This window comes from Siniperca chuatsi, linkage group LG5 (assembly GCF_020085105.1).
Source record: "Siniperca chuatsi isolate FFG_IHB_CAS linkage group LG5, ASM2008510v1, whole genome shotgun sequence".
NCBI classification, from domain to species: Eukaryota; Metazoa; Chordata; class Actinopteri; order Centrarchiformes; family Sinipercidae; genus Siniperca; species Siniperca chuatsi.
The window spans coordinates 11,839,638-11,864,498 of NC_058046.1; the positions used below are offsets into that span (position 1 = coordinate 11,839,638).

General features: G+C 39.3%; 2 protein-coding genes across 39 annotated transcripts in view; one reads left to right on the top strand and one right to left on the bottom strand.

The window, feature by feature from the left end:
* Positions 1–10,815, top strand: part of rimbp2b (RIMS binding protein 2b) — an 84,267-nt gene extending 73,452 nt beyond the window's left edge. For 17 of the 36 annotated variants that reach the window (XM_044196482.1, XM_044196483.1, XM_044196486.1 and 14 more), the window contains 10 exons: positions 102–210; positions 710–835; positions 2,203–2,384; positions 2,472–2,640; positions 2,815–2,877; positions 3,184–3,287; positions 4,105–4,131; positions 4,653–4,724; positions 5,550–5,684; positions 8,279–10,815. In XM_044196482.1, coding sequence (XP_044052417.1) covers positions 102–210; positions 710–835; positions 2,203–2,384; positions 2,472–2,640; positions 2,815–2,877; positions 3,184–3,287; positions 4,105–4,131; positions 4,653–4,724; positions 5,550–5,684; positions 8,279–8,476 — 1,185 coding nt within the window. In that variant the 3' untranslated portion in view covers positions 8,477–10,815. Of the gene's footprint in view, positions 1–101; positions 211–709; positions 836–2,147; positions 2,385–2,471; positions 2,641–2,814; positions 2,878–3,183; positions 3,288–4,104; positions 4,132–4,652; positions 4,725–5,549; positions 5,685–6,552; positions 6,674–8,278 lie in introns of those variants that run through there. The other 19 variants (XM_044196475.1, XM_044196493.1, XM_044196501.1 and 16 more) reach the window with 12 other exon arrangements.
* On the bottom strand, positions 10,655–21,387 carry piwil1 (piwi-like RNA-mediated gene silencing 1). 3 transcript variants are annotated; one of them, XM_044196502.1, is made up of 21 exons: positions 21,235–21,387; positions 20,501–20,580; positions 19,571–19,673; positions 18,974–19,102; positions 18,651–18,865; positions 17,973–18,094; positions 17,663–17,743; positions 16,744–16,941; positions 16,443–16,551; positions 15,924–16,050; positions 15,423–15,540; positions 15,023–15,137; positions 14,719–14,906; positions 14,055–14,127; positions 13,674–13,874; positions 12,778–12,881; positions 12,538–12,608; positions 12,271–12,424; positions 11,893–12,018; positions 11,649–11,796; positions 10,655–11,334 (listed from the first exon to the last, which is right to left on the bottom strand). In XM_044196502.1, the coding sequence occupies exons 2-21, from the start codon at positions 20,567–20,569 to the stop codon at positions 11,218–11,220; spliced, it is 2,568 nt and encodes an 855-aa protein (XP_044052437.1). In that variant the 5' UTR covers positions 20,570–20,580; positions 21,235–21,387; the 3' UTR covers positions 10,655–11,217. The 3 variants fall into 3 exon arrangements, with proteins under 3 accessions (XP_044052437.1, XP_044052438.1, XP_044052440.1); XM_044196503.1 differs by having other exon boundaries at positions 20,501–20,593; positions 21,235–21,290; XM_044196505.1 differs by lacking the exon at positions 21,235–21,387 and adding an exon at positions 20,804–21,061.
* Positions 21,388–24,861: the final 3,474 nt, after the last annotated feature.

Genomic DNA, 24,861 nt, shown 5'->3' on the forward strand with positions numbered 1-24,861 from the left:
GGATTGTGGGATTCTTTTAAATGATTTTAAATGTTTACTTATCTTCACAATGCAGGCGGTTTGCTGTTCTAACCTCTTATGTGTTGTTTTTTACTCTAAAGATCATTGGGAACTCATCATCACATGGAGGAGCTGATCGCCTGGACCACTCAGGGAGGAGGCTGGTTCACATCGGCACCCCCCCTCAGCAACGGCCCATCCCATCCATTGGTTAGTGAGGTCACCACATGAGGAGACGCCTCATCCCCACCTGCAGGGCCACTGATGTTTGTGCTATTTATACCATGTGTTTCCCTTACCCATGTGAGCCGAGCTGTACATCTCTCCCATAGAGCTTAAACAACCACGTAGAACCTTATTTTGTGGGGTGTTTGCACACCTTGTAGCTGTCCATCCTCACGAGCTGGATTCGCCAAATGTTCACTCGCAGTTTTGCAGGAAAGTTATCCCAGATACACTCCCTATGCCTGTGTTTACTGTGGGTTAACATGTTTACTTGACCACCCAATTTGACCTCCCTGCAACAGTGCAAGCATTGCTGTTTTACACCCAGTGACTCCAGAGTGAAACCTGTTGCCTTGTACACCCCCCCCACCTCAGGGCAACCATCATCCTACTGTCTCAGCATGAGTGAATGGGCCATGGGGTAGAGCAGAGTGTGTGTGCGGGGGATCTCTGACCGTAACGTTGTGATTGGTGTCTTCTATAGAGATCACCATGGACAGTAACAGTGAGGGGAGTGAGGGGAACCTCTCACCCGTCAAGGAGGATGTTTACTATGGCAGTGTAGCTCGCCGCAGGATATGGCGATCTATGTCCTCAGAGGATCAATATGGTATGTGGTGCAGCTTCTCTCCAAGATGACAATTGACCTTGACAATGTCAGAAAAGGCCAAGAATCGTTCTTGAACATATGCAGTGATATCATGGTGGTCTTTGTTCTGTGCTGGACAGTTAACTGCTTTGTTTAGTTTAGCTTAGCTTAGCTGAATAAAGCTGACGGGGGAAGACAAGACTGGCCACTTTTCCCAGTTGCTGGAGAATGAAAATCCCTTCCCTGTATGTACTCCTACACCTTCAATCCCAAGAAACCCCAACTCACTCACTCTTCCCATTCACCCTCCATATCCGGGCTACTCTCCCACCCCACTGCAACTTGGACCGCGCTCCTCTTCCTCAGCTTCTCCGCCACCTCCTCTTTTCCTTCCTCATGCCTTCATGAGCCAGTAGCCATTTTCCTTTGTTAATTTTGCATGACCTGTTTACAATACAGTGAGAAGGAAAGACACATTACTGGATGAGTTGGTGCATTCTTGCCTTGTTGGTATCACTCAGTTGCACATTCATTACCTCTGCTGTCATCAAAATCATGTTTTACATCTTCCAAAAAGCATATTTCAGTTGCTTAGTTAGTACTGGTTGCAGTATCTCTGAGCCATTATTCAGCCTTACAATCTGCCATTGAAACATTTAACATGGTGATCCATGAGAAGCATGGGTAACTGATATCAGGTTCATCCATTCCCCCTCACTGTCACTGATATCTGCGTTGCCAGGAACTGCTGGGGCATTTGATGTGTTATCTCCCTTGGGAACGTGCCTCCTTTGCCCCTTTTCACTGCACATTGTTTACAGATGTGGCCTAGAAGCATGACAGTACACCTGCATTTGATGTAGGAATGCTCGCCTCATCATGTCCAATCCCGGGAAAGCATGCATGTTGATCAGCCTCTGTGAGATAAGGCAGTGAAACAGCAATGAACAATAGTGCAGTGTTACATGTGTCCTCCTGGTGTGCACAGTCATTGAGTTTCCCTTGCACCCCAAAAACTGCTTGTGTTTCCTATCTGTGCTGTGTTGTACTGTGTTCTATGATGTTTAGTGACTGTCACGCCAGCAAGCAGAGATGTGTGAACGAAGAACCCTGCTGTGTGCTATACGATTGTACCAAGCCTTTATTGTAAAAGCATTCTTTGCTTTTTGTGCGTGAACACAACAGCAGTATTGTTTCCAAAGTAAAAGAGATTAAAACTAAAAGCATAATTATCGCATTCGATCCCTGGCTCTTTTTTCACACATGCATCTCATCGCCCTCTCCCCTGTCAGCTCTAACAAAGAGACATCTTCTGCTCTCATTGCCTCTACAGCCAGCGTGGCTGTATAAGGCTGGTAGTAGCAGCAGAGGCCTCCTCTATGTTTCAGACGGCTATGGTGGGCGCAGACACGGGCGGGAACGGCGCTCCCCGGATTACTATGAGGAATCGGAGCCAGAGGAGATGACCCGTGTGTTTGTGGCTCTGTTTGACTATGACCCCATGTCCATGTCTCCCAACCCTGACGCTGCTGATGAGGAGCTGCCATTCAAGGAGGGCCAGATCATCAAGGTGGTGTCTTGATTCTTAGACACCACTCCTAGTTGCAGTATTTATGGTATCTGTCCTTTGTTTCCTGACACTTTGTTGTTCCTTTAGGTGTTTGGGAACAAAGACACGGATGGCTTCTACAGGGCAGAGATCCGAGACCGAGTGGGTCTGATCCCCTGTAACATGGTCTCTGAGATCCAAACAGAGGATGACGAAATGATGGACCAGCTCCTCAAACAGGGCTTTCTGCCACTCAACACTCCTGTGGAGAAGTTAGGTGAGATATCACTTTCCTACAGGACCACCTCAGCTTCTTTTTTTCTTACTTTGCCCTTCTACCCTCTGTGTCTTTCTGGCCAACTTAATTCTCTGCTGAACTGTCTTTTACTGACACATTTCTCCTTTCCTCTAGTCTCCCCACTTAATTATGTTTTTCTGCTTTCCTGTAAAGTGAACTGTGACCGTTTCAAAGATGGCCGCTCAATAAATCGCAGGTCCAGAAAGTCCAAGAGAGGTCTGTGTTCAGCGAGATGCTCTTCTGCTCTCTGCTTAACTTTACTTTACTGTTTTTTTCACTTCTCACCATCCTTATTCATGTATGAACTGCTTTTAGCTCATTTCCACTATATTTGCTGTCACTGAGCTTTCCCTAACTATGAACATGAACAGTTTACCTTGCAAGCCAAAAGATCAGATTGCAAAGATTGTTGGACTCGCAAGGCTATTATGTATCGTCACTGGTCATCACATCCTTCAGGAAAGTTTTTACATTATTCCCACTGATTAGTTTTCTGTCTTTTATTACTTTTCCTCTCCATAGAGAGGAACAGGCGGAGTGGCCGTCAACATCCAATGTCAACGCGGAGAATGGTGGCTCTGTACGACTATGACCCTCGCGAGAGCTCCCCTAACGTTGATGTAGAGGTACTGTCCTCCTTGTCCTCCTGTGGCTCCAGCTATTCACTTTGTCTTGACCATTCTCTCTTACCACCATTATGTTAACAAATGCATAAAATCAAAGCACAAAATATTTTGAGTTGCACAGGCACAAAGATGAAAATGTTGTATTTGTAGTTTAGTCAATTCAGAATTCAAAGGAATAGTTTGCCATTTTGGGAAATATGTTTATTCACTCTGTTGCCGAGCAAGATGAAATCGATACCACTTTCGTGTCTGTCCGTTGAATATGAAGCTACAGCCAGAGGACGGTTAGCTCAAAGACTGGAAGCAAGGGGAAACAGCTAGTCTGGCTCTGTCTAGTTTTAATAAATTAGCACCTCTAAAGCACACCAATTAACATGTTATACCTCGTTTGTTTAATCTGTACAAAAACCAAAGACAATTTGGGGTTTTACAGGAGGTTACCTGGCAACTTCACGGTTGCAACAAGACTTGAGCCTGGCCAAGAAATAGTCTGACACATAACCCCCAGTTTTGTACAGATTAAACGTGATAACGTGTTAATTAGCGTGCTTCCAGTCTTTATGTCAAGCTAAGCTAACAATCTCCTAGCTGTAGCTTCATATTTAATGGACAGATATAGTAGATCTTCTTATCTATCTCTTGTCGAACTATTCCTTTACGTGCGATTCAGGGCAAAATGTGCACAGGTGAGGTTGAATGAGGAGCTACAGTTAGCACTGTGTAAGCTTGAGGATTGAATTACTTTCCCGTGCTGTTTTTTTGCCCCTCCCACCGTTCACTTACTCTCACCTTTCTATTGGCACTGCCACCGACACAGTATGAGGGCAACAGACTGAATGAGGAGGTGAGTGAGGGTGAGGAGGGTATAGTCCTGTCTGCTCTGTGTGTGTGTTTCCTCCCCCGTTTGTTGGAGTGCAAACGAGGAGGTGGGCTTTGGATGACGGGCCACGGCCGTCTGTCCCTGGTGGTCATGAACACAGCCCCTCATGCACTGCCTGAGCCAGCATCTCCCCTCCTCGGTTTGGTCTTTTGTGTTGACCTGTCTCCTACATAATGTACATACACTATGTTTGGTTTGTGTGTTTTCGAGAATCCCGTAGGAGAGATGCCCAGTGTGTTGCAATCCTGTCTTCAAAGTTCCAACATTTGATGCATTTACAGTTGCAACAGTCTGCAAGAGACTGAATTGACACTTGTGTTTAAGATGCATCACATTGATTTGGAGAATGAAGCACAGCATTTCAAACTCATCAAACCCCAGTAGATTTGATGTTTTGGAAAGTCCTCGGCACACGTAAACTGCTGTAAACAACAAGAAAAGTACAACAGGCCAAATGTATCTTAAGGCTCTTTCTTCTTTGACAGGCTGAACTGACTTTCTGTGCCGGTGACGTTATCACAGTTTTCGGTGAAATAGATGAAGATGGCTTTTACTATGTAAGTACTAAACATTTCTATTTCTGTTGAGCATCTGTTTCTGTTTTTTTTCTATTCAGAGCACAATGCATCCTTACAGGTGTACTACAGTAAGCACATCTGTGCAAACTTACTCATAGAGTTGTTAAGTGGGAGGATTAATTTTGGGTATCCATGGTCCCAAAAGTAAAAATGTTGTTCATTTACTGCATAGACAAAATTTTACTTCCAGGACTTGGATGTGTATGAAATGATAGGCGTCTGTTGAATCATCAGCACAAAAGATGAGCAAATAATTAAGACATAATATGGTTCTTTGATGAAAAGACAAAGGTACAAGCATGTGTACATAAAAACGTCAAGGTTGATGTTAACTACAACTCCCAAGGTGCATTTTGGCAAAGAAAATTCACTGAGTTTAAATTTCTGTGACGTGCACTGCTAACGGCGGGTTGAAGCTAAAGATGACGGTGTTGAGAAAACTGAAAACACCATCTTCAGCTTAAATAAATTCACTTTTAAATTCTGGGTGAAATGTGGGTGAATTCTGTTTTGTTTTCGAGTTTTAACAACAAAGTGTCTGATTTGCAACTGGTGACCATAACATAAACCTATAGGGGCATTACATTACAAACACACCAGTTGCCCCTCTCCCTTCGCAACTCTATTAGCAGTGGTGAAAAATAATTCTGGCATCAGCAGTTCCTCCCATTTCTCAACTCTAATGCAGCTTTAATTTGAAATTCTGTGTCTCCTCAAAGTATTGGGAGAAATTGTTAAACTATAGGGTAACATTTAAAGTTAAATACAGCAGAGGGAGTCTCACTGTGCTTGTGTACTCCTCAGGGCGAGCTCAATGGACACAAGGGACTTGTTCCTTCCAACTTTCTAGAAGAAGTGCCTGATGATGTAGAGGTTTTTCTCACAGACTCACCATCTCGATACCCCCAGGACACTCCAGCACGGATAAAGACCAAAAGGGTACATGCTCCTTCGCAGTACTAGCCCTCTGTCATCCATTTACTCTTTTTAGTTCCCTCTATCTCCTTTTAGTTTTGTGTCTGTGCGTGTGTGTGTCTCATTGAAGTACAATGGGATTTCTGATTTGGAGCATTACACTGTAAATAAATAGATGTCTAAGGTCTATGAAAAAAATAAAACTTTAAGACTAATACTTGACAGAGGTACTTTTATTTTTCATGTTTACTGCTGTGAAGGGGGGAGTTCTGCATTGTATAATACATGGATATATTGTATTCATAAAGCATTCTCAATGAGAGTAAAATGGAGGGTGGAAAGCTCCTGTGACTTTTTACTTGTTCTGTCATGTCTTGAAAAACAGCAGTTAACACTTTTTGCACATGCATATTTAGCATTCTAACAGATGCTTTATGAATATATTCTGTGTTTGATCTCAAATAATTTCTAATAGAGTAAATAGTTTTGTTGTACTGAAAGATGAACTATGTAGTCTGTAGCTCAGCATGTTCTATAGTCCAAATGCATGAATCCTTGAACATTTTATATAAAGATAAGTCTAGTGTAGTACAACTTTTGTATCTGCTCCTGAGCGCCTTGTTTTGTATATTGCTTTCTTGTAAAGTAGCACGCAAAGGTCACTTAGCCTATCTTGCCATCAGAGAATAATTTCAGAAGTAATTATTTACTAAATGTAAATATGTGATGTTATTTTTGTGTTTAACAAATAATGCAATTGTTAAAATATTAATAGGTGTCATCAGATATTTATTTTCTTGTGTTCTAATTTGCCATTGTCATAGTGCAAAATATTGAAATGCCATCACCATATTTTTTTTTATTTCTTTTCCTCACCCGCTTGGCAAAACAGAAGAAGAGTGTTCATTTCACACCTTAAAGGCTCTGTTTCCGTCACGTAAGTGAGCAACTGAGGATACCAAGATTACGCTCCCCTCGTCTAATGCAGATGACATGGGTGCCCTTAGTTTCTGGTATGCAACATGAATACTTTATATGACTTTCCTTTAGTGCTGCTATGCCTTTAGGTAGTTTTAGGAATCTTCTTTGTTTCACCAAAACACTCAATACTGTTTGCCGGTAGGAGATAGTAACCCTAGCCAATGCATTAGACAAGAAGTATGGTATCTTCAGTTGTTTCTCTGAGTGTTGTACATGACAATGTCCGTCTCCTGCAATAAGTCTCCTGCTGTAACTCATGGTAAGCTAAAAGGCCATTGTTGTACAATAAGCCTCAACTATCAAAAAGTTCAGTTAAAATTAATAGTACTAACATTTAGACTACTTTCAGTGCAGTATGACATGCTGACATCCTAGAAATAAATCTAGAAAACCCACCAATTCTATTCAAAAACCCAAAGCAAAGCATAAAAATTTTAACAAGTGTTCATTTGATTTCACAGTTCTAATGTAAACTGGCTTTTTGCTTTAGCCAAATTTGGGACCCCTTTAATGTGAAATGGTAAAAAGAAATACATTAATAAAATACAAAACACTCCATTTTGGTCAAATCAGTACTACTTTGATGAACCAAGATTAACTATCAATTAAATTGCCAATTTATAGTTATTGATTTAAAGTGAGACTATGCAACATTTGCTGAGCAGTGGCCATTGCATCTACACATGACAATTATGGGATAATGCTAAATTGCTACACTACTTTTTAGAATTTAGCTAAAATGCTAAGTTATTGTGACAGTAGCACAAGTGGCGAAGAGTCAATGAACTGACTCAGTAATGTCTGTTATACAGCAGTATTTACTCAAAGTTTGCTAACATTAGCCACCATAAGCTACTGGTCATACCAGACCAAGTAAGGCTGTAGCAACCTTGAGTGTATTGAATTGAGTAATGGTGTGTTTTGTTTCTTAAGAATTAAACTTTTCATTTGTAAGTAGAATTTGTTTTCTCAAAAGTTACATAGTCTGGCTTTAAACTCAGTATAATAAAATACCAAATGCAGCAGAATGATTCTGATATGTTACACGTTCTGGTGTTTAAATTATATTCACACATACTGTAAATATAGCCACATATAAAAGAATCTTTAACCATCTGTCTACCCAAAGTGCAATTTAAAGGAGCCTTTTAGCTCATGATTACAGAAAAGGAATAGTGACTAGTAGTTTCTCTGTATCCCAGTTGTATCAGTAAATATCTATATATATTTAAGAGGAAGGAAAGTGAATGTGATATAAATATGTCCCAAAATGCAAATGTATCTGTTTGTGAGAGAAACTGCCCTGCCTTTGATATTCATTGTTGGGAAATGTTGTCACCTTTACATTGATGTGGAAGTTAGTCAATGTCATGCTTAAATTCTGTGTTGTTGTAGCTTATTCATAGCAGCTTGATTTAAAAAAAAACACTTGTTTCTACCTGACAGAGGGGGAGGCGGGAGGGAGTGTGTATCTATACCTGAGTGCACAGGACAACATCCAGGGAGGTAGACTTAAAAGCTATGGTGGCCCTGCTGAGACAGAAAGGACTTAAGAGAAGGAGGGGAGTAGTGACTGAGGTGTGAGAGACGGCTGGCTTTTTAACACCCTCAACTGTCCCTTACGGGTCTCCCATTAGGTTCCATTGGAAAAATCGGGTCCGCCCAGAAGAGCAGCCTCTCCCACAGTGCGTCCACACATCCCTGGCTCTGGCCCTGCCACCGTGGGGCCCGGGAGTCCCATCAGGGCCCCACTGGACATGTACTCCTCCAAAAAGAAAAAGGGACTGCTCTCCAAAGGGAAGAAACTATTGCAAAGACTTGGCGCTGTAAAATAATTTCTTGACATACTTGGAAAGTGTCATCCACTTCCTTGTCATGTTAAAAAAAAAAAGAAATGAAAATATAACAGTGGACAGGTGGCATTTGTGAGCTTAGCAAATGCTTTATTCTTGTACATCTGTTGTATACTAGAATATTTGTATTTTGTTAACAGTATCCACTTCATATTTTCAATAACACATTTCATATTATGGTCCCGAGACTTCATGGTGTCGGCCGATGTAGTATTGAGTATCTTACCTCCAAGTCTCTGGCTGATGAAGTAGACATTTTGCTGTAGACAAAGACAGGGCCTGGGGCATTCTCCATTTTGCACTTGGTCAAGTCTGATGGCACTTAATACACCACATTATGAGTCTGACCAGTGTCCCTGTGTACAGAAATCAGAATGTCATTCAAACATTGAGGGCTCAATTAAACCTTGGAGTCCATTTTGAATCCCAAGAAAAAGATGGACTCGGAGGGCCTCGACTTGAGCTTGTTCAAAACAGCCTGTCACATAAATTGTGTGAGGTTTGCATGCTTTACTTCAGCACATTCCCTTCTGACCCCTTGAGAGTGCATGCAATGTGATGGGCTCAGTATGGAACCTGGAGCAGGCAGTACTTGAACACAGCGTGGCTGACTTGCTGTGCAGTATACTGTGACAAATCTGCAGAATTAACTCCTGCCCTATCTCAACAACTGTGATAGAGGCAAGTGCCCCCCCAAAACATGTCAGATACCTACTAAAAAAGCACATACTGTACCTACTACAGGGTCTCTGCAGTAAAATCAGCCTGAATGGAAATGCCTAGTAGATCCAACCTCCATGTATTTGCCTTATAATCGCACAATGGTTAGTACTTTGTCCAGTAGAGCGTGCAGTTCCATGCCTACTATTCATTTATGTTATTACTTCATAAAACAAATTTTTGCAGATGTTAATCCTGACTTGTGATGTGCAGGGTATTGTGTGACTGTCGTGATTTCCATAGGACCAGAGCTTACATAACAGTCCAAGACTCCTGTGTTGACAATGTCCATCATCCATAGTTAAGCCCAAAAAGAAATTATTTTTAATCTTAGAAATATACCTTAGAAAATAGATGGAAAAGGTCAAAAATTCTCCGTGTACTAATGTTTGGGGCTACTGAGCAAATGGTCTTTAATTTGAGTTCACATCTGATTTAAAACAATAACTATTCTACAAAGGAAACATTACATGAGCAGACTAAAGAACAAACAGAAGTAGTTACTGTGTGATATAGCATCAGCAAATGAAGTCCTGTTATTGTACTGCATTTGATTCACATGCAACACTTTTGGGCTTCACTAGATGACTAAAGGTTTGACTGTTTTCACAGTTAACAGTGAGACACAAGGCTACCTCTACCCTTCTAACCCCAAATCTATTAAATCTGAAATATGTTTATTCAAGCCCATCTGTCATTGATGCCTGTTCAGTGTGTCCCAAGTCATGTTGGTGCAGGATACAAGTACTGTATATCTACATTAAGGTGTATATAGATATAGAGTAGTGAATGTATGATGAATTGAAAGCCAATGTATTTTCAAAGCTGCCCAAAAGGATTGTGCACGTCCGTCTTTGTGCGTAAAATGAAAGTCCACTTTTATTTCCTCACACCATTCTGTTTTCCATTTCATCCTCATGTATCTTAAAACCTAACCTATTTTTTCTATACACAAGAGTTGAACTGAAACTGCCAAAAAAGAATGTATGCAAAACATTCTGTAATACTTTCTGTACAATTCTCGGCCAGACAGCCACGTTAACCTATGGTTAACTAAACTGAACATCTTTTCCTATTTATGGACCATGTCTTCAGACATTGCTTCTATTAATTTTGAGTGACTGTTGCTCTTTTTGTACTTTGTCCATTTGTATAATTGTTTTTAAATGTTTATACTTGATTTTCAAACTGCCTTTTTTGTACATTTAACTTTATAATCAAACAGTGCAAGCTTTCCCCATGGTGTCTTGAAGACCACATTGTTTAAAAGTCTGCAATTGTGTGCTAGCTTTATGATAAGAATTATCAGCCTATATTGATGGTTACAAATTATTGTGTGGGTGTGCATGTGCAATTTTTTCTAAAAAAAAAAAAAAAAAACTAAATAAATTTGATATTTTGTAATGTTTGAATATGTGATTTAACTTAAAATGCCAGAAATGACATACCACACAGAAATGTTTATTAGAGCCATTTGCAACACAGCAATAACAAGCCCCCTATGAAAAAAAAAAGTTTTGTTTTGATACTTTCTTATTCAAAAAGACAAAACCCAACATCAACTTACATTGGTAATGATGTTATAAATCAATACAATGACAGTCTTTGAAATATGTCTGATTTTAGAAACTGCTTGGATTAACTCAGATCAAGTTACTTTTTTCCCCTCTTAACATCTTCATCCACTTTACCTTGCAAACATTAAGTGTTATTTCAATAGTAGACCAGGTGCATATTGGTCATTTTAGCATATGTGCTTGCTTTTGACCTCTGAATTGTGGTTTTGTCATTGCATTAGACTTCAATATGTAATACAAAACTTTTAAACTGCGTAACTCAATACAAAAGTCTACCTGACTCAATCAGACACTAGAAATGCTAACAAACTCGTAGCATCGTCAAAACTTAACTTACATTAATTTCAACTGAAGAGAACTTTTCTAACAGTTTACATACAGACATACGGTTCTTTAGAGTTAGAGCCGAACAAATTGTCTATATCCTTATAGGTAGAAGAGGAAGTCATCCAGTTTCACATTGGGCTCCCTGTGGATGCTTTGACCCACAAGGAAAGCTAACTTGTGGGCGTACTGGCAGGGAGCGGGCACTCGGATGATCCCCTAAAGCACAGATAGAGAAAGTAAAGTAGAGCATGTCCATTCCAAAAATCACTCTTTGACCTTTACTACTACTTCATTAGGCTAAATGATGTTGGCTCCGATCAGTTATAATTCTTAAATATCAGAAATGTATTAGCAGGTTGTACCCAACTATAATAAAATGCCCCCTCCTGTACTGAAAGACATTTTCAGTGCAAGTGCAGTTAGAAAGTTCACAGATGTACTCCCAAAATTTCACCAGACCTGTGGAGAAATTGTGTACAACCATCCAGGATAAAACAAACTTAATAACTCTGATTTCAAATTTAGCCTACCTGCCAGTTGTAGTACATGTGGCACAGCTTGTAGGTAAGTCGCTGCATATGATCAGGCTTCAGACCACTGGTGTCGTACACAACATTGTAGTGGGTTGGGGAGACACTTCCACTGCGGACAGCCTGGCTCACGATGTAGAAGTCATACCTAGCAAACAAAGATTGCAAAAGTTAACTACAACTAATTAAGTAAATGAAAAGATGCAGGAACAGGGAAAAAAAAACAACAACAACAACATCATACCACTCTGGACGGGTGACCTCTATGTCAACAATGGTGCCTGGGGGAGGGTTGGACACCTTGCCATTGATGTGGGCAAAGAACCTGCTGTTGATTCGCTTCTTCACCACCACCACACTCAGCTTGGGCCTATGATGAGCAGATGGAGAGGCTCTACTGTATTAATTGGAACTTTGTTTAAAGTTCTTTTGGTGTGTGAGCCCCCCCACTCAGCAGCTAATATGAAAGAAGTACCAGAGTCAGTATCAGTTGATCATTTATTGGCATTACTTGTGTTTCAGCACCTGCTGTTCTCGATGCATGTAATCAGCACATTGAGATATAATGAAGGTTTTTGAGAGGGCTTTTAAAAGATGAAAACTTTGGACATGAAAAACTCACGAGTAGTCTTGCCCAATGGACCTGATGGAGTCCATGATCTGTGAAACCTCATAGTTGACCACGCTGTGCAGCTGGCCGTCTCCCACTCCATCTCTGTACACAATGATGCGCGAAGGCAGGCAGTTGTTGAACTTCAGATAGTCTTTCAGTGCAGCTGGAAAACAAATACAACGTTACAAGTAACCATTACGCTGAGACTTTTAATAGAGAATTAACATTTATATCAAAATAAAATATAAATTTGTAAAATTAAGAAAAGTAACTTGCCACTTAAAGCCATCTTCAGTCCGTCCATGATTTCCTGGCCTTTGTGCTGCAGCACACACTTTGAGAACCACCTTGACAAAGAAATTAGAAAAATCACAACTTCTTGGTTGTACTGTGGCACTGCTGTAAAGCAGACCTGTGCACACATGAAACACAGCCTAATTCAGACTGTAGACCAAGGTTCAGTATGGAAGGAAACTGTGCAGCCCTTCATGACACAGTTCTGTTGTAGAAACTAACCTGCTCATGCTCTGGTTGAGGCTGGCAACTAGAGCTCCAATGGACCTTTTCCCTGCAGTACTGTCATGGTAGCAGTCAATGCCCACAATCATCAGATGTTTGAGCTGCGCAAAGAGGAGGGACAAGTTAGCAGTACAGTTTTATGTTTCAGTTCTATCGTAAACATCATTCATCAATACTTCCCCTTTGTAAACTTTCGTGTTTTTCACCCTTACCTTAACCTTTGAAAGGACTCAAACTTTCATGGAAACTAATGCATTGTTTGCCTCTCCTGACACATTTAATCTCAAGAAGTTATGGAATACATTCACTAACCTAGACCTGTGGAGAAAACTTAAGCATAACATATGGATACAGCTATCCAGGTTTAAAAACTAGGGCTGATAAGCTATGATTAATGATTATTATTATTACTACTATGATTAATATCCACAATATATACCTGAATCAGAAAGACAAAATAGGTGAATATCACATTTGTATGGTTCAAATGTGTGACATAACCAAGCATAAATCCCCCCAAAACAAGATAAAGTGAAGATGGCAAACAGCAAGAGGAAAACAAATTCCTTGCCATTTAGACTAACAAATAGACATCCAGAGTTCCAACTGTCCTCAAAGTCTTTGTGCAACCAGCCCCATATCAAATCTGATTCAGATTTGAAAGTGATTCACCCACTTGTAACATCCTGTTTAGTGTCTTGTTTCAATGTGACTTGATTAAAATTAGCGACATGATTAACATTACACAATACCATTTTCATTCTCCATCTGCTCCAAAATGACATCTGACAGCTTAATCCACTCGACAAATACTCAATTCTTGTATTCCCACAACACACCTTAACTTCTAATTTCTGTTACGTACAAATAAATTAAGTGTGCACATGACTTACAGGGATTTCCACACTCCAGAGTTCTCCTCCCATTTTGCAAGTCATCTGCAGTGCAATCTTGGTAGCCACCGTCATGAGTGCCTGAGGTCGGCTGAGGGTACGGGAAACCACACACTGGCTTGGAGTGGGGCAGTCCACACAAAGGTACTTCTTGACGCTGTCGTACTTGTCCTTCCTGTTGCTAGGGAGGACCACCACCACCTAACAAATACAAACAACTGGAAGGTCTCATGCTGCTTTGTTACATGGCAATAATGCAACATTAAAGTTCATCCATGGTTCACAAGAAATGTCAAAGCACGAGTGTATAATAAGCAAAAGTCAAACTTATGAAGGTGACTTGCACCTTTCTGTTCATGTATTATATATTCAGTCACTAACCATCTGTGTTTGGGGTCCAACATTGTGCTGCAGGGCTCTGAGGAGAGACTCCTGATAATCCTCATACTCGATCCTGAATGCAGAGACAGCTTAGAATAGTTAAATGACATGACCACCCAATCAGGGCTGGGCAATTTGACCAAAAATCAACATAACCATAATTTACTTAGGTAATGATAAAATAAGGAAGGCTTAGCAAATCCTTAAAAATATTGAACTTCCATTACCATATAATTTTTTTGGAAAGACTTTTTAAAATATTGTAAGCACCTGAGAAAAAATCCAATGTTACAAAAGGTATAAAAAAGGTGTTTCTATTATTTTGTCCACCCCATTTATATCAACGAGGGTAGACTAATTATCAGAGTTGAATTAACGCCTCTCAAACTGTTTCAATAATAACAAAAATTATAACAATTAGACCGCATTTGTTTTATCTAGGTGTACGTAATAACCTGGCAACTGAGTGCATTTAAATCTATTCTACTCACAAATTACTTAACCTGATGTTCAAAATTCAAGGATTTCAGGCACCAGTCAGTCTTCACCATGATCATAAATCATGTCGCTTTTTAAGGCTGCAATCATTTCCTCATATCAGCGTGGGTGGTGCAGAAACCCTGTCTTTGACTGTAGGATACATTGTTTTTATGCTAGAACTCACATGACAGCTCTCTGTATGCGGATACCAAGTGGACCTGAGACTTTGTTGAGGGTCTGCAGAAGGGACTGGGCTTCGTTGCCGTTACGACGGGTGTGAAATATGAGCCAGTTATTCAGCGGAGGAGAGCTGATCAGAGGCATCCCACGCATCTCTTTAGACCAGTCAGCTGCCCAGGCGTTGTACTCATACTAGGTGACACAAATTGTTATGTTAATATCTAGTAATTAAGATCATATAAAAAATAAAATAAATCCATTTAATGAATTCAAAAGAACAATTTTTTGTAACCACAAGCATATTATACCGATCTTGATCCCTGGAAAATCTTCTCCCCTGGGAGGACTCTGCCAGTCAGACTTAAGAGTTTTTTATCAAAGTTGAGTCCCCACTTATCCAACTCCGCCTGTGCGTCAGCATTCCTATGAAATCATTTTTAGGATTTAAATCAAAGCCTGGGATTATACTGCCTGAAGATGTTGACAGGGAAGCTATTTTAACTTCTGTGCATATAACCAGACTAATTACACAAGCTGCTGGGATGAGGGTAACTTCTAGGGGAAAACACTTTAGAGCCTTCATGATTGATTGATTAAAAAGATTAATATAAAACATTTAGAAACAACAACAGTACCTGAACAGGCAGGGAAAGTACACAGATAAAACACGGTTTACTGACTAACTTTGACACACTGATTATCACCTACTTCTGTATGTTAGTGACAAATCTGTTGAGGCGTCCCTCCCTCTGCTCTGGGGTCAGTCTGGTGTGGGTGCTCAAGTCCCTCATGATGTTGAAGTCAGCTCGCATTTTGTCAGTCAAGCCTGTCAAACACAATGAGTTTTCATTTGAATTTAGGACAAATTTCACTGAATGGTCATAGTTTACCATGGATGACATCCAAACACATTAAGAAGTTTTGCGGCAATTAACTGCTGTCAAGAATAACCATCTAAGGATTTCAGAGTCTGTCAACACTTTTATGCTTGACTGTAGTCATGTGATCACGAGATTATGCTTGTCAAAACTCATGACAAATCTGTGTATAAAAAAAAAATCCTCAGTTACAGTAAAATGATACATTTGATAAAATGATACATTATAATATACATTTTATAGCAATGCTATAGGTGAAGCAATAAATGCCTAAAATGTTGACATGTTAAGTCTGAATACAGAGTTGAACACTGGAGAATAAGATAGTAACCTGTAAGGTAGCACAGCTCTGGGATGAGCATGGCCGGGCCAGGGGCAGGATCTCCAGCGGCACCCAGCTTCTTCACGTGGCTGATCAGCAGCACCTGGTTCCCATCTGTGATGTCCAGGCCATATTGCTTAGAACAGAAAAGTATGCATGTTTGAGTGCTGAACAGAACAAGTCCATGAATAAGGTTAATATTTGGGCATGTCACTGCTCTCTAACCAGTTAAAAATTCCATCCATACAGCGTCACAAATATTCCCCATAAACTTTAAAAAGAAGTAGTCATTTCAACACCTGTCTGAGTCTGGTTTACATTGAGCCTAGTCTATATTTGTTTCCTTCTCTTTGCCCAATCCAGAGTCCTTCAAATTGAGTATGTGCCAATACAGAGTTCAATGCAACATTTATTATATTTGTGTGTGTCAGTCAGGAGTGTCAGTGTGCATCTGCTGAGGCAGGAAGGTTGATATCAAATATTATCCCAGTTATACATAGATATTTGTGTTGAGTGCATGACACCTACAGTCTTGTAGTAGTTCTTGAAGGAAATGTCTGTGTCTCCCCTCTTGAATGTGTTGTTGGGAGTGTGATCCCATGCAATATCATCAATCCTGTAGGTTTTGTTGTTGTACCTAAAACATTGAGAGGCAGTGAGACAAGAGTGAAAGTCCAGCACAGGTACTGAATTAAAGCAAATAACTTAAGAGGTGCTTTGAAACTGATGCATTTGTGGGCCAGATAAACATCACTTCCAAGCACAGTATTATAAAGATGCAACACCTCTGCATATTAATCCAACAATGTGTGTGAATTGTGGATCCTACTTGGTGAGGACTATGAGTCCAATAAGCTCCTTAGCGCAGATCTCAGGGAAGCGTTGATTTCCACACTGCTGCCTCAGGTTACCCATAAAGTCAAGGACCGTCTCACTACGCAGCACCTTGTGGCTCACGTCAGTACACAGCATGATGGACGACTCATACTCCAAGATGGTGGTGGTGTAGCCTGGCCAGATGGTCAGCCTAGGATAGACACATGGGATGGGGTTTTTATCCCAAAGCTCAAGTTGTTTTCAATAATTGAAGATAGCAGATTAACAACTTCAGATAACCGACCTCTGCAGCCTCTCATGGTCTATTGGAACAATCATTTTAGCCTTTAAAAACACCAGGATAACTCTTCAAAGTCAAAAAACCCTTAGAGATAGTCCTTCATATCTTATTTTCTACTAAGATGGTAGCAAACCATCAGGTTTTAAACTGTAAACTTGATTTCTTACAGAGTATACATTTACAAAAGCAAGAGTTAAACCTGTAAGAAAGCAAAAATGTAAATTTTCCCCCTCAAAGAACACAATTGTCTGACTGTACTGTGAGTTTCCCAAAAATAAAATATGTTTATGAAGACTTCTGTTTTAGTCAAGGCATGCTGTACACAATCATAAATAATAAAAAGGAGAAACTTTTATTAAGGCCAGGTTGAAAAAGAATGAACCTACTGTGCCCATTCTGGGCTGTGGATAACTAATACAGAGTGTGAATTTAAAAATATGACATGTCATTTAAAATGTTTTGTGTTTACTTTTGTTAAAATATATGCTTGCTATTAGTTTTCTTATTTGAGAAGTAAAAGCTTACTTTCACTCATGGAGGATCACATTTTTAAAATACACTTTATAAATACAAACATACTTTGTGCGTGATAGAGCTATACAGAAGAAAACAGTGAGGCAAATGAATATACTTGTGCTGTGGGATGTTGAGCGGATCATTGGGGTTGTAGTAGTTGCGTCCAATCTGCTGCATATTGAGAATTCTCAAGATCCTGTAGAAATAAAATAATGTGAATCAGAAGTTTTGAAAGACCCAAAAATGCTATGAATTGTTGATTTAATGATTTACTTCTATTTGAACATGCAACACCCAGAATCACAGGTACACTAGACCACTAGCAAATCCAATTATTGGAGAATGTTTCAATTAATTTGGAGACTTAAAATAAATAATAACTTAAAAATAAAAATAAACTTTAAAATAAATAAAATAAAATGTACCTTCTGAATATGATGTTGTAAAACTGAATGCACACTGGTGATGTGGGTGGCAGTTCATTTGTCAGGGTGATGATTATCTGAACCTTCTCTTGATTCCTGGTCTCACTGTGGAGCACAGTCTCCTAAACACAGGGTTAGACATTGCAGTACAAGGGAGGAAACCAACATTCATCTAGAGGGAACAAAAATGACAAATTCCAAAATTTACCAATCAGACTTTCTCTCCCAGTGAAGTTACAATAGAGCCTTCAAATCAAATTACAAGTAACATTTTTTCAAAGGTGGCAGGCTGAGCAAGTTAAACCAATTTTAGCCAAACTTCTAAAAGCTATTTATATCTTCACGTACCCAGCCTGACAATCTGTCACAATGTGATAAATGGTGATTCCAAAAGTACAGAAACAGGAACTCACTGTAAAGCAATTATTTTAGCTTTGCAAGTGACAGCATGGGGCTTTAATGATGGCAATCTCAATTGATTGGTCAGTTAACTCTGGTCTAGTAGGGTGCAATCAACTGAGAATTACAAAACATTGGTAACCATCCAACAGTGCGATTAGCCGTAATGTTTTTTTCTTCCTCTCTTAAATTCTATATTCTTAACATTTGTTAAAAACAGTTGTGTGTCTTCAATTTGTTAGATCTTCTAAATGTTTTACATTTCAAGTATCAGATCACCTTGCTGGGCAATCTGTGAGGCAGAAAAAGCAGAGCTCCATCAAAGCTTCGCGCTGAGCCAAGTGCTTCTTCATGATGAAAGAGGAGGGCAGATCTCAGGCGACGAGACTCCATTGGTGGTTTGAAGTCCACATGGTACTGATACAGAACCCACTGAGGGCGGGACAGGATGCGAAAGTAGTTTGCTGTCAACTCAATGGCAGAACCAGATGTTCCTGAGAAAGTACACACACACACACAATTTTAGGGGGTAATTTATAATCCTCTCCACAAATTATAAAACGTACATGTGCCAAACTGTGTTAGTTCAAATGATGACAGACCAGATTTTGATTCCTTAACATGTTCCATAGCCTGCCTGGTGTTAACCCCTGCATCATGAAAGTCCCGGCGGCGTCCACCTCTTTCTCCCAGCTTCACCTGCTGAAATCCGGCTGAAATCTGTAGAACAGCTAATAAAAACAAATTTTAGAAAGTCAGGAACAGTTTGCATACATTGCGATACAAAAACCAAACTTAAATAATGTAATACATGGTACGACAGCAAAAGTAGTTTGCACACTTTATAGTCCCGAGAACATAGGATAGGCATAGGAAATGTTTAATTGACTGGCAAGTAAAATTAAGTAATCATCGCAGTGCATGCGATGTCCATACTACACAAGCTGAAGGTGTCCCTTTTTTCTAAAGTTTGGTTTGAAATACCCAGCTCCCCTGCACTGCAGTCCTTGCCATGGTTAACTTTGCTCTTGGTCGGAAGAAGGTGCAGATAATGTGCTGAAAACGGTGCATTCAAAACTGCACCACTCTGACTTTATGTCAATCCAAATTGCATTTCCATGCAGACCTTTAAAAGCAAGAATAGTCAAGATCATTTGACATAAGAAACTAATATATCATAACTTTGTTTTTGACTGTACCTTCTGCAGAAAAGGGTCCTGGAGCACCTTTCTGCCTTCCTCTACCAACCAGCTCTACCTCTGTGGGTGGGGCAGCCAATGGTGCAGGCTCTCGAGTCTGGCTCTTCAAGAAAGAAAAAAAGTTGGAAATGTGGCAATGCAACGTTATTCTCTCTCTTTCTGTTTAAGGGGGAAAAAAATCTGTATTGTTGTCAGCATCTTGCCAATTACTTTTATTATATGCATTATCAAGGGCACTCTTCAAACTGAGCTGAATATGCCAAATTGCAACTGTCCATTTACATTTTGCACCATAGATTTCCAATAAAGTGGCGTATCCTTCCTTGAACTTTCACTGTCTCCTCCAAGCAGGATTAGGCATCAATGTTACATTTTACATTGGCACAATGATGCACAAAAAAAAAAAAAAAAAAAAAAAAAAAAAAAGCATTTCTAGTCTGAGAAAGTTTTCTAAATATCAAACTCTTGAGGTGTGGTAATGATTGATTGATTGATCTTCAAAAGGCAAAGGCAACAAGGTTGTGTTTTAAGGAAAACACTGTCAACAGTTTATATGGAGTTTCTTTAGTAAAAAGGTGCCTCCAATAGGAACAGTAAGGTCTGTGGATCTTCCTCAGTAACAGGGACTATTTAGATGTCACATCTCATTGCTGAGCACCACAACCGAAATGACATCACCTCCAATTAATTTGCATGGAAACAGAAATTTCAGAGACATCTCTCAAAACCTGTGCAAATAAAGCCACATCTACACAACTAGACAGATACCACTAGACTTAAACGAGTGTGTGTGTGTGTGTGTGCATATATATATATCTTGTAATAGTGATATTTAACCTGAACATGGTCCTACATATTTCTGCATAAAACAAGGATCAAGGGGATATAAAATGGTTAACTGATTAATGTTACAGTAAAGAGTGCTCTTACCGCTCCAGGTGCAGTAGTCTCTTGACCACGTGCTCTGCCTCTTGATCTTGCTCGTGCCCGACCAGTCATTTTCGGACAGTCTCAAATGGTACCCGTTTAAAAAGATTATTCTACTATTAATGCAAAGTTAAGACCAATGAACTAAACAAATATTCGGGAAAATAAGCTGTCAACTAAATTAATCCTAACTTAAATTAAGACTTGAAAGCCTCGCTAATTTTTTCTACAAACAACTTAACTTATGCCATCAAAACAATTTCATACATATCATAAATTACAAGACAATTTTGAAGTTGCACATACAGGCTTAAACTGCCAATGTTTTCCTCTTGCACACAGGATGGAGACTGCTAATTAACGAGAAGTGCGGTCCACACCCAGCCTCAGTTAAGCTAGCTAATGATACCATGCTAACAAACGTTACCGCCAAATAAAAGCTTCTTCTCCTTTGGCCACTATGACATTAACATATTACAATTTAAGTATTTGTTAAGTTAATTAAATCTGTTAAACTCAACATTAAGTTACAGTACTCCCATGTTAGTAGACTGATTTGCTAGCTAATTAATCTTAAGAGTTCTAACAGCTAGTTAATTAATGATAGTCAACAGATATGGTGGCTATTTCCTCATAGACTGGCTGAATTTCGATTAAATCTAAACCTAATGAAGAAATCAGATTAACGCATAAAATTTAATTTCAACACATGTATACATTTTGACAGGCATACTCACTTCTGAAGAAAGTTTCTTGTAACTCACTATTGACGGCGAAAAAAGTTTACCACAGGTGCATGACCAAGATGTAGGCTTGTGGCAATTTAATTATAGGCCTCTTCACTGATAAAATTAATACGCTTGCAAATGTCTTTCATCAAACACTTCTTCAGTTATATTAGGCACCAATATCTATTACAAGTACAGTTGTTTAGAATGAATATAATAAAGACGTTACTGAAGGGTTGCTAAAAAACATTATCAGAAAAACCTTAGAACTACTTTTTTAAGCGCAGTGATCCGTTTGACCTAGTGCTGTGTGTGCATTTTTCTCAATCTCAATTGTGACCACGAGATGGCAGCAAAGCTCGTAAACATACAGACTGGCTGTCTGGGTTACCAACACCTACTTCACTGAGTCTCTGATGAAACTCAGGGCTCTGATACACATATTGTTGGTGTTATAAATCAGCAACACAATGACGAATGACCTGTTGAGCTTTTCAGGCCACAGCTCAGTTTGATTGACAATAATAGTAGGAATATTTACCCAAAATGTCACTCTGACTTCTTGTCATTGATTAGGCCTAGTAATGTACAGGTAAAATGACTGGGTTTAGTATAACTTCCAGTTTGTGAACATTTTAGGACAATTCTATGATAAATAATATTGTAAATCTACATCATAAAAGATAATGTCATGTTTAAACACTGGGTAAACTTACTGAGGGTATAAATTCTAAGATAAGAAATTAGCCTTAAGGGGGCCTGTAGGCCTGTAAGTGAGGTCTAAATGGATTCAGGCTGAGCGTATGAATGAAAATAAAGTATGTTCATGATTTTTTTTTTTAAGTATTGACTGACAGACCAAAATTGATTGTGTACTCATGACCCTTATATGATGATGTCTACAGTTAATTAAGGCATACTTAAGACTAAGAAGGTCTTGTGTATGCAGTTGATCATTCAGTTTCTTGTCAAGTTTAATATTTGACCATGATGAAAAATTAATGATTCAGATATGTAAGTCTTAAGAATGCTTTTACAAAGTCAAAAATTCCTCTTATGCACTCCTTTTTAAGGGTACCTGATCATAAGCTATTATTTCTTCCCAAACTCCTCCTCTTACCATTTGAAACAGAACTTGGCACCTCAGAGGGCATTTTTAGGAAGATGTACGCAAGTCTTTCATGTCTGAGATCTAAGAGTGATTACAGATTCAGACCTGAGGGACCAGTCTGGGAAGACCTGCTTCAGTCACTGTTTACCTGCTGGAAGTAGACTGAGGGGAGATGAAGAAAAAGGCAGGGACATCAGTGTCATCAGGCCTGATTGTGGTGTACAAAGGGAGTCACACCGAGAGCCACATAAGACACAGAAATCCACAAGGGTGTATCTGTCTGTGAGCATGTGAACAGTTACAGATGCAGATTCAACATTACACACACATAGTAATATTATGTTGCCAAAATGCTGGACAATATGCACCTGACACAAATGGTCCTGTACTGTAAAAGCTTTGATAAAAAAAAGGAAGGTTTTCTTCACTATCTCTTAAAAAACAACAAAGGCCATTGAAAAAGAGTAAAAATGACAGAAAAAGACGAAAACGTGGCCAGGGAGAGGGCTGCAAGCTGAGCGGTGTGAGGCTGAGTAAGGTGCACCCTGCCAAGGACGTTGATGAATGCGCTTCAGGCTTCAAGCTTGCCCTGCAGCCCCCAGTGGTGTGGATTCCACGCTTACGCTAATCACGCTCTGTGAGATACTACGGCCAAAGCTGATGAAAGGAAACATGCAACAAAGTTAGTATATCAAACTGGCTGCACAGCAAATACACACCCTTCATTCTTACATTATTATCATCACAACCAAGGATGTCATCATCATCGTCACAATCACTGTCAGAAACGTGCCTGTATTTGTATGATATTCATAGCATTCGACCTCACTTCCTGTTTGAAACATTAATGGCAAAACATGATGAAAGCTTCCGTTCTACATAAATCACAGTGGTTCCATTAAGTTTGAACTCCTGATTGCAAATCTAGAATGAGAGGGGATTCTGAATAATAAGGATCTACTGTGCCATGATATCAGTAAGCGGGTTAGCAAACTTTGATTATTCTTTCGCCTGCCATGGAACCTAATCTGCTCTGCATCAGAGTGTTTCCCCTTAAAAAGACACAGGCACTGCATCACACACGCAAACACACACGCAAACACACACTTGCACCATGGAGTCAAACCAAGCATACAGCATGTTAAATCTAAAAACAAACTGGTGACAAACTGGTGTTCTAGTTATAATGAAGACGGCAAACACCACAACAGTTTCCGGCTTTGTTAGCGATGGTACACAGTTGGTATTGTTAAAATCACTGAGGTTCACTTCCAATAGCAGTCCGTCATCAGAAGCAGACAATCATTTCCAAGCAGATTCTAAAAATAGCATAAGAGCTGGTTTGCTTCCCCAAAACAATTAAGTTTCTCCAACATTTATAGATGAAAACATTTGTTGTCCTAAATGATTAATAAGCCATAAATTGTACTCTATTTACATTAGATACAGCCGAAGAAAAAAAAAAGACTAAAAAAAAGACTCACAAAAAGACTCTGACTCTAAAGGACATTTAAACTCATCACCTAAGCTGTGAAATAGCACTATACTTATTACAACCATACAATTTGTGACAGCATGACCATCCTTTATATGCCTCATAATCTACACTACCTGTCTGTTCGATTGATGGAAACTAGTATTATTCAAAGCAAGTGGACTAACTTTAAGTGATAAGAAGTTGCTAGTGTTATTGTTTTAATTGAAAAATACTGCATGTTTGAAATATAAAATATTATTAAAAGTGAAATACTATTAAGTGAATACATCTGGAGTTATCTCCATGACAACTGAGTAAACTCCATCCGCTAAAGAAGATGCAGTTGAAAGCTCCAAAAGAAAAAAGTAAGTGGACCTTAAGATTTTTTTTTTCCATCAAACTACTGTTTCCAAGTCAAAGAATGAATTTTCATGCTCAATGTTTGTAGCTGTGCCGTGTCTCTAATTGTTAACCATCTTCACCTCCAATGTAAAGAGGAAACATTATTTTTCACATTTTATTTATCATAATTTGAGAACACTGTATTATTTTTCTGCACAAAACTGACAGATGTTGATTAATTTGCTGTTTTTAATCCTAATCTTAACACTATGATCACCAATATGTAAATCGAGTATTTCATGTGTTACTGTGTATACAAATCGCATATAGTATATTCTTGTTTTACTAATGACTGTTTCCTATTAACTCCATTTTTCCATGTTTTCCATGGGGAAGCTGAAATTATGGGCAGCAAAGTATCTGGCAAAGGACAGATGACAAGAGCTTGTGGGTCAGAATGAACTTAAATGGGGGCTATAGGCCAAGAATAGAAAAAAGGATGTACATATGATGTTAAGGGTTTAAAATCAGACTCACAATCATTGTCACATATGATCCCTTCTTTCACTTCCATGTCTCACAGGAACACTTTCTAGTAAACCAGACAGCTAAAAATAATCCACACACACTATGGCTGAATTGCTATAAAGCCAAAACATTAACTGGGTTCACACATCATCATGATTCAACCTCTTATCTACACTTC

Bases quoted from the DNA above. Each gene is read 5' to 3' on its own strand.
- piwil1 (XM_044196502.1), bottom strand. From the start codon at position 20,569: ATGACTGGTCGGGCACGAGCAAGATCAAGAGGCAGAGCACGTGGTCAA. The intron at 16,942-17,662 runs GTATATTCATTT...TGTCTATCCTAG, and splicing joins CTCAACATCCCACAGCACAA to GCTGACCATCTGGCCAGGCT. The intron at 12,609-12,777 runs GTTAGTTTCTAC...TTCTTTGTCAAG, and splicing joins CTCAACCAGAGCATGAGCAG to GTGGTTCTCAAAGTGTGTGC.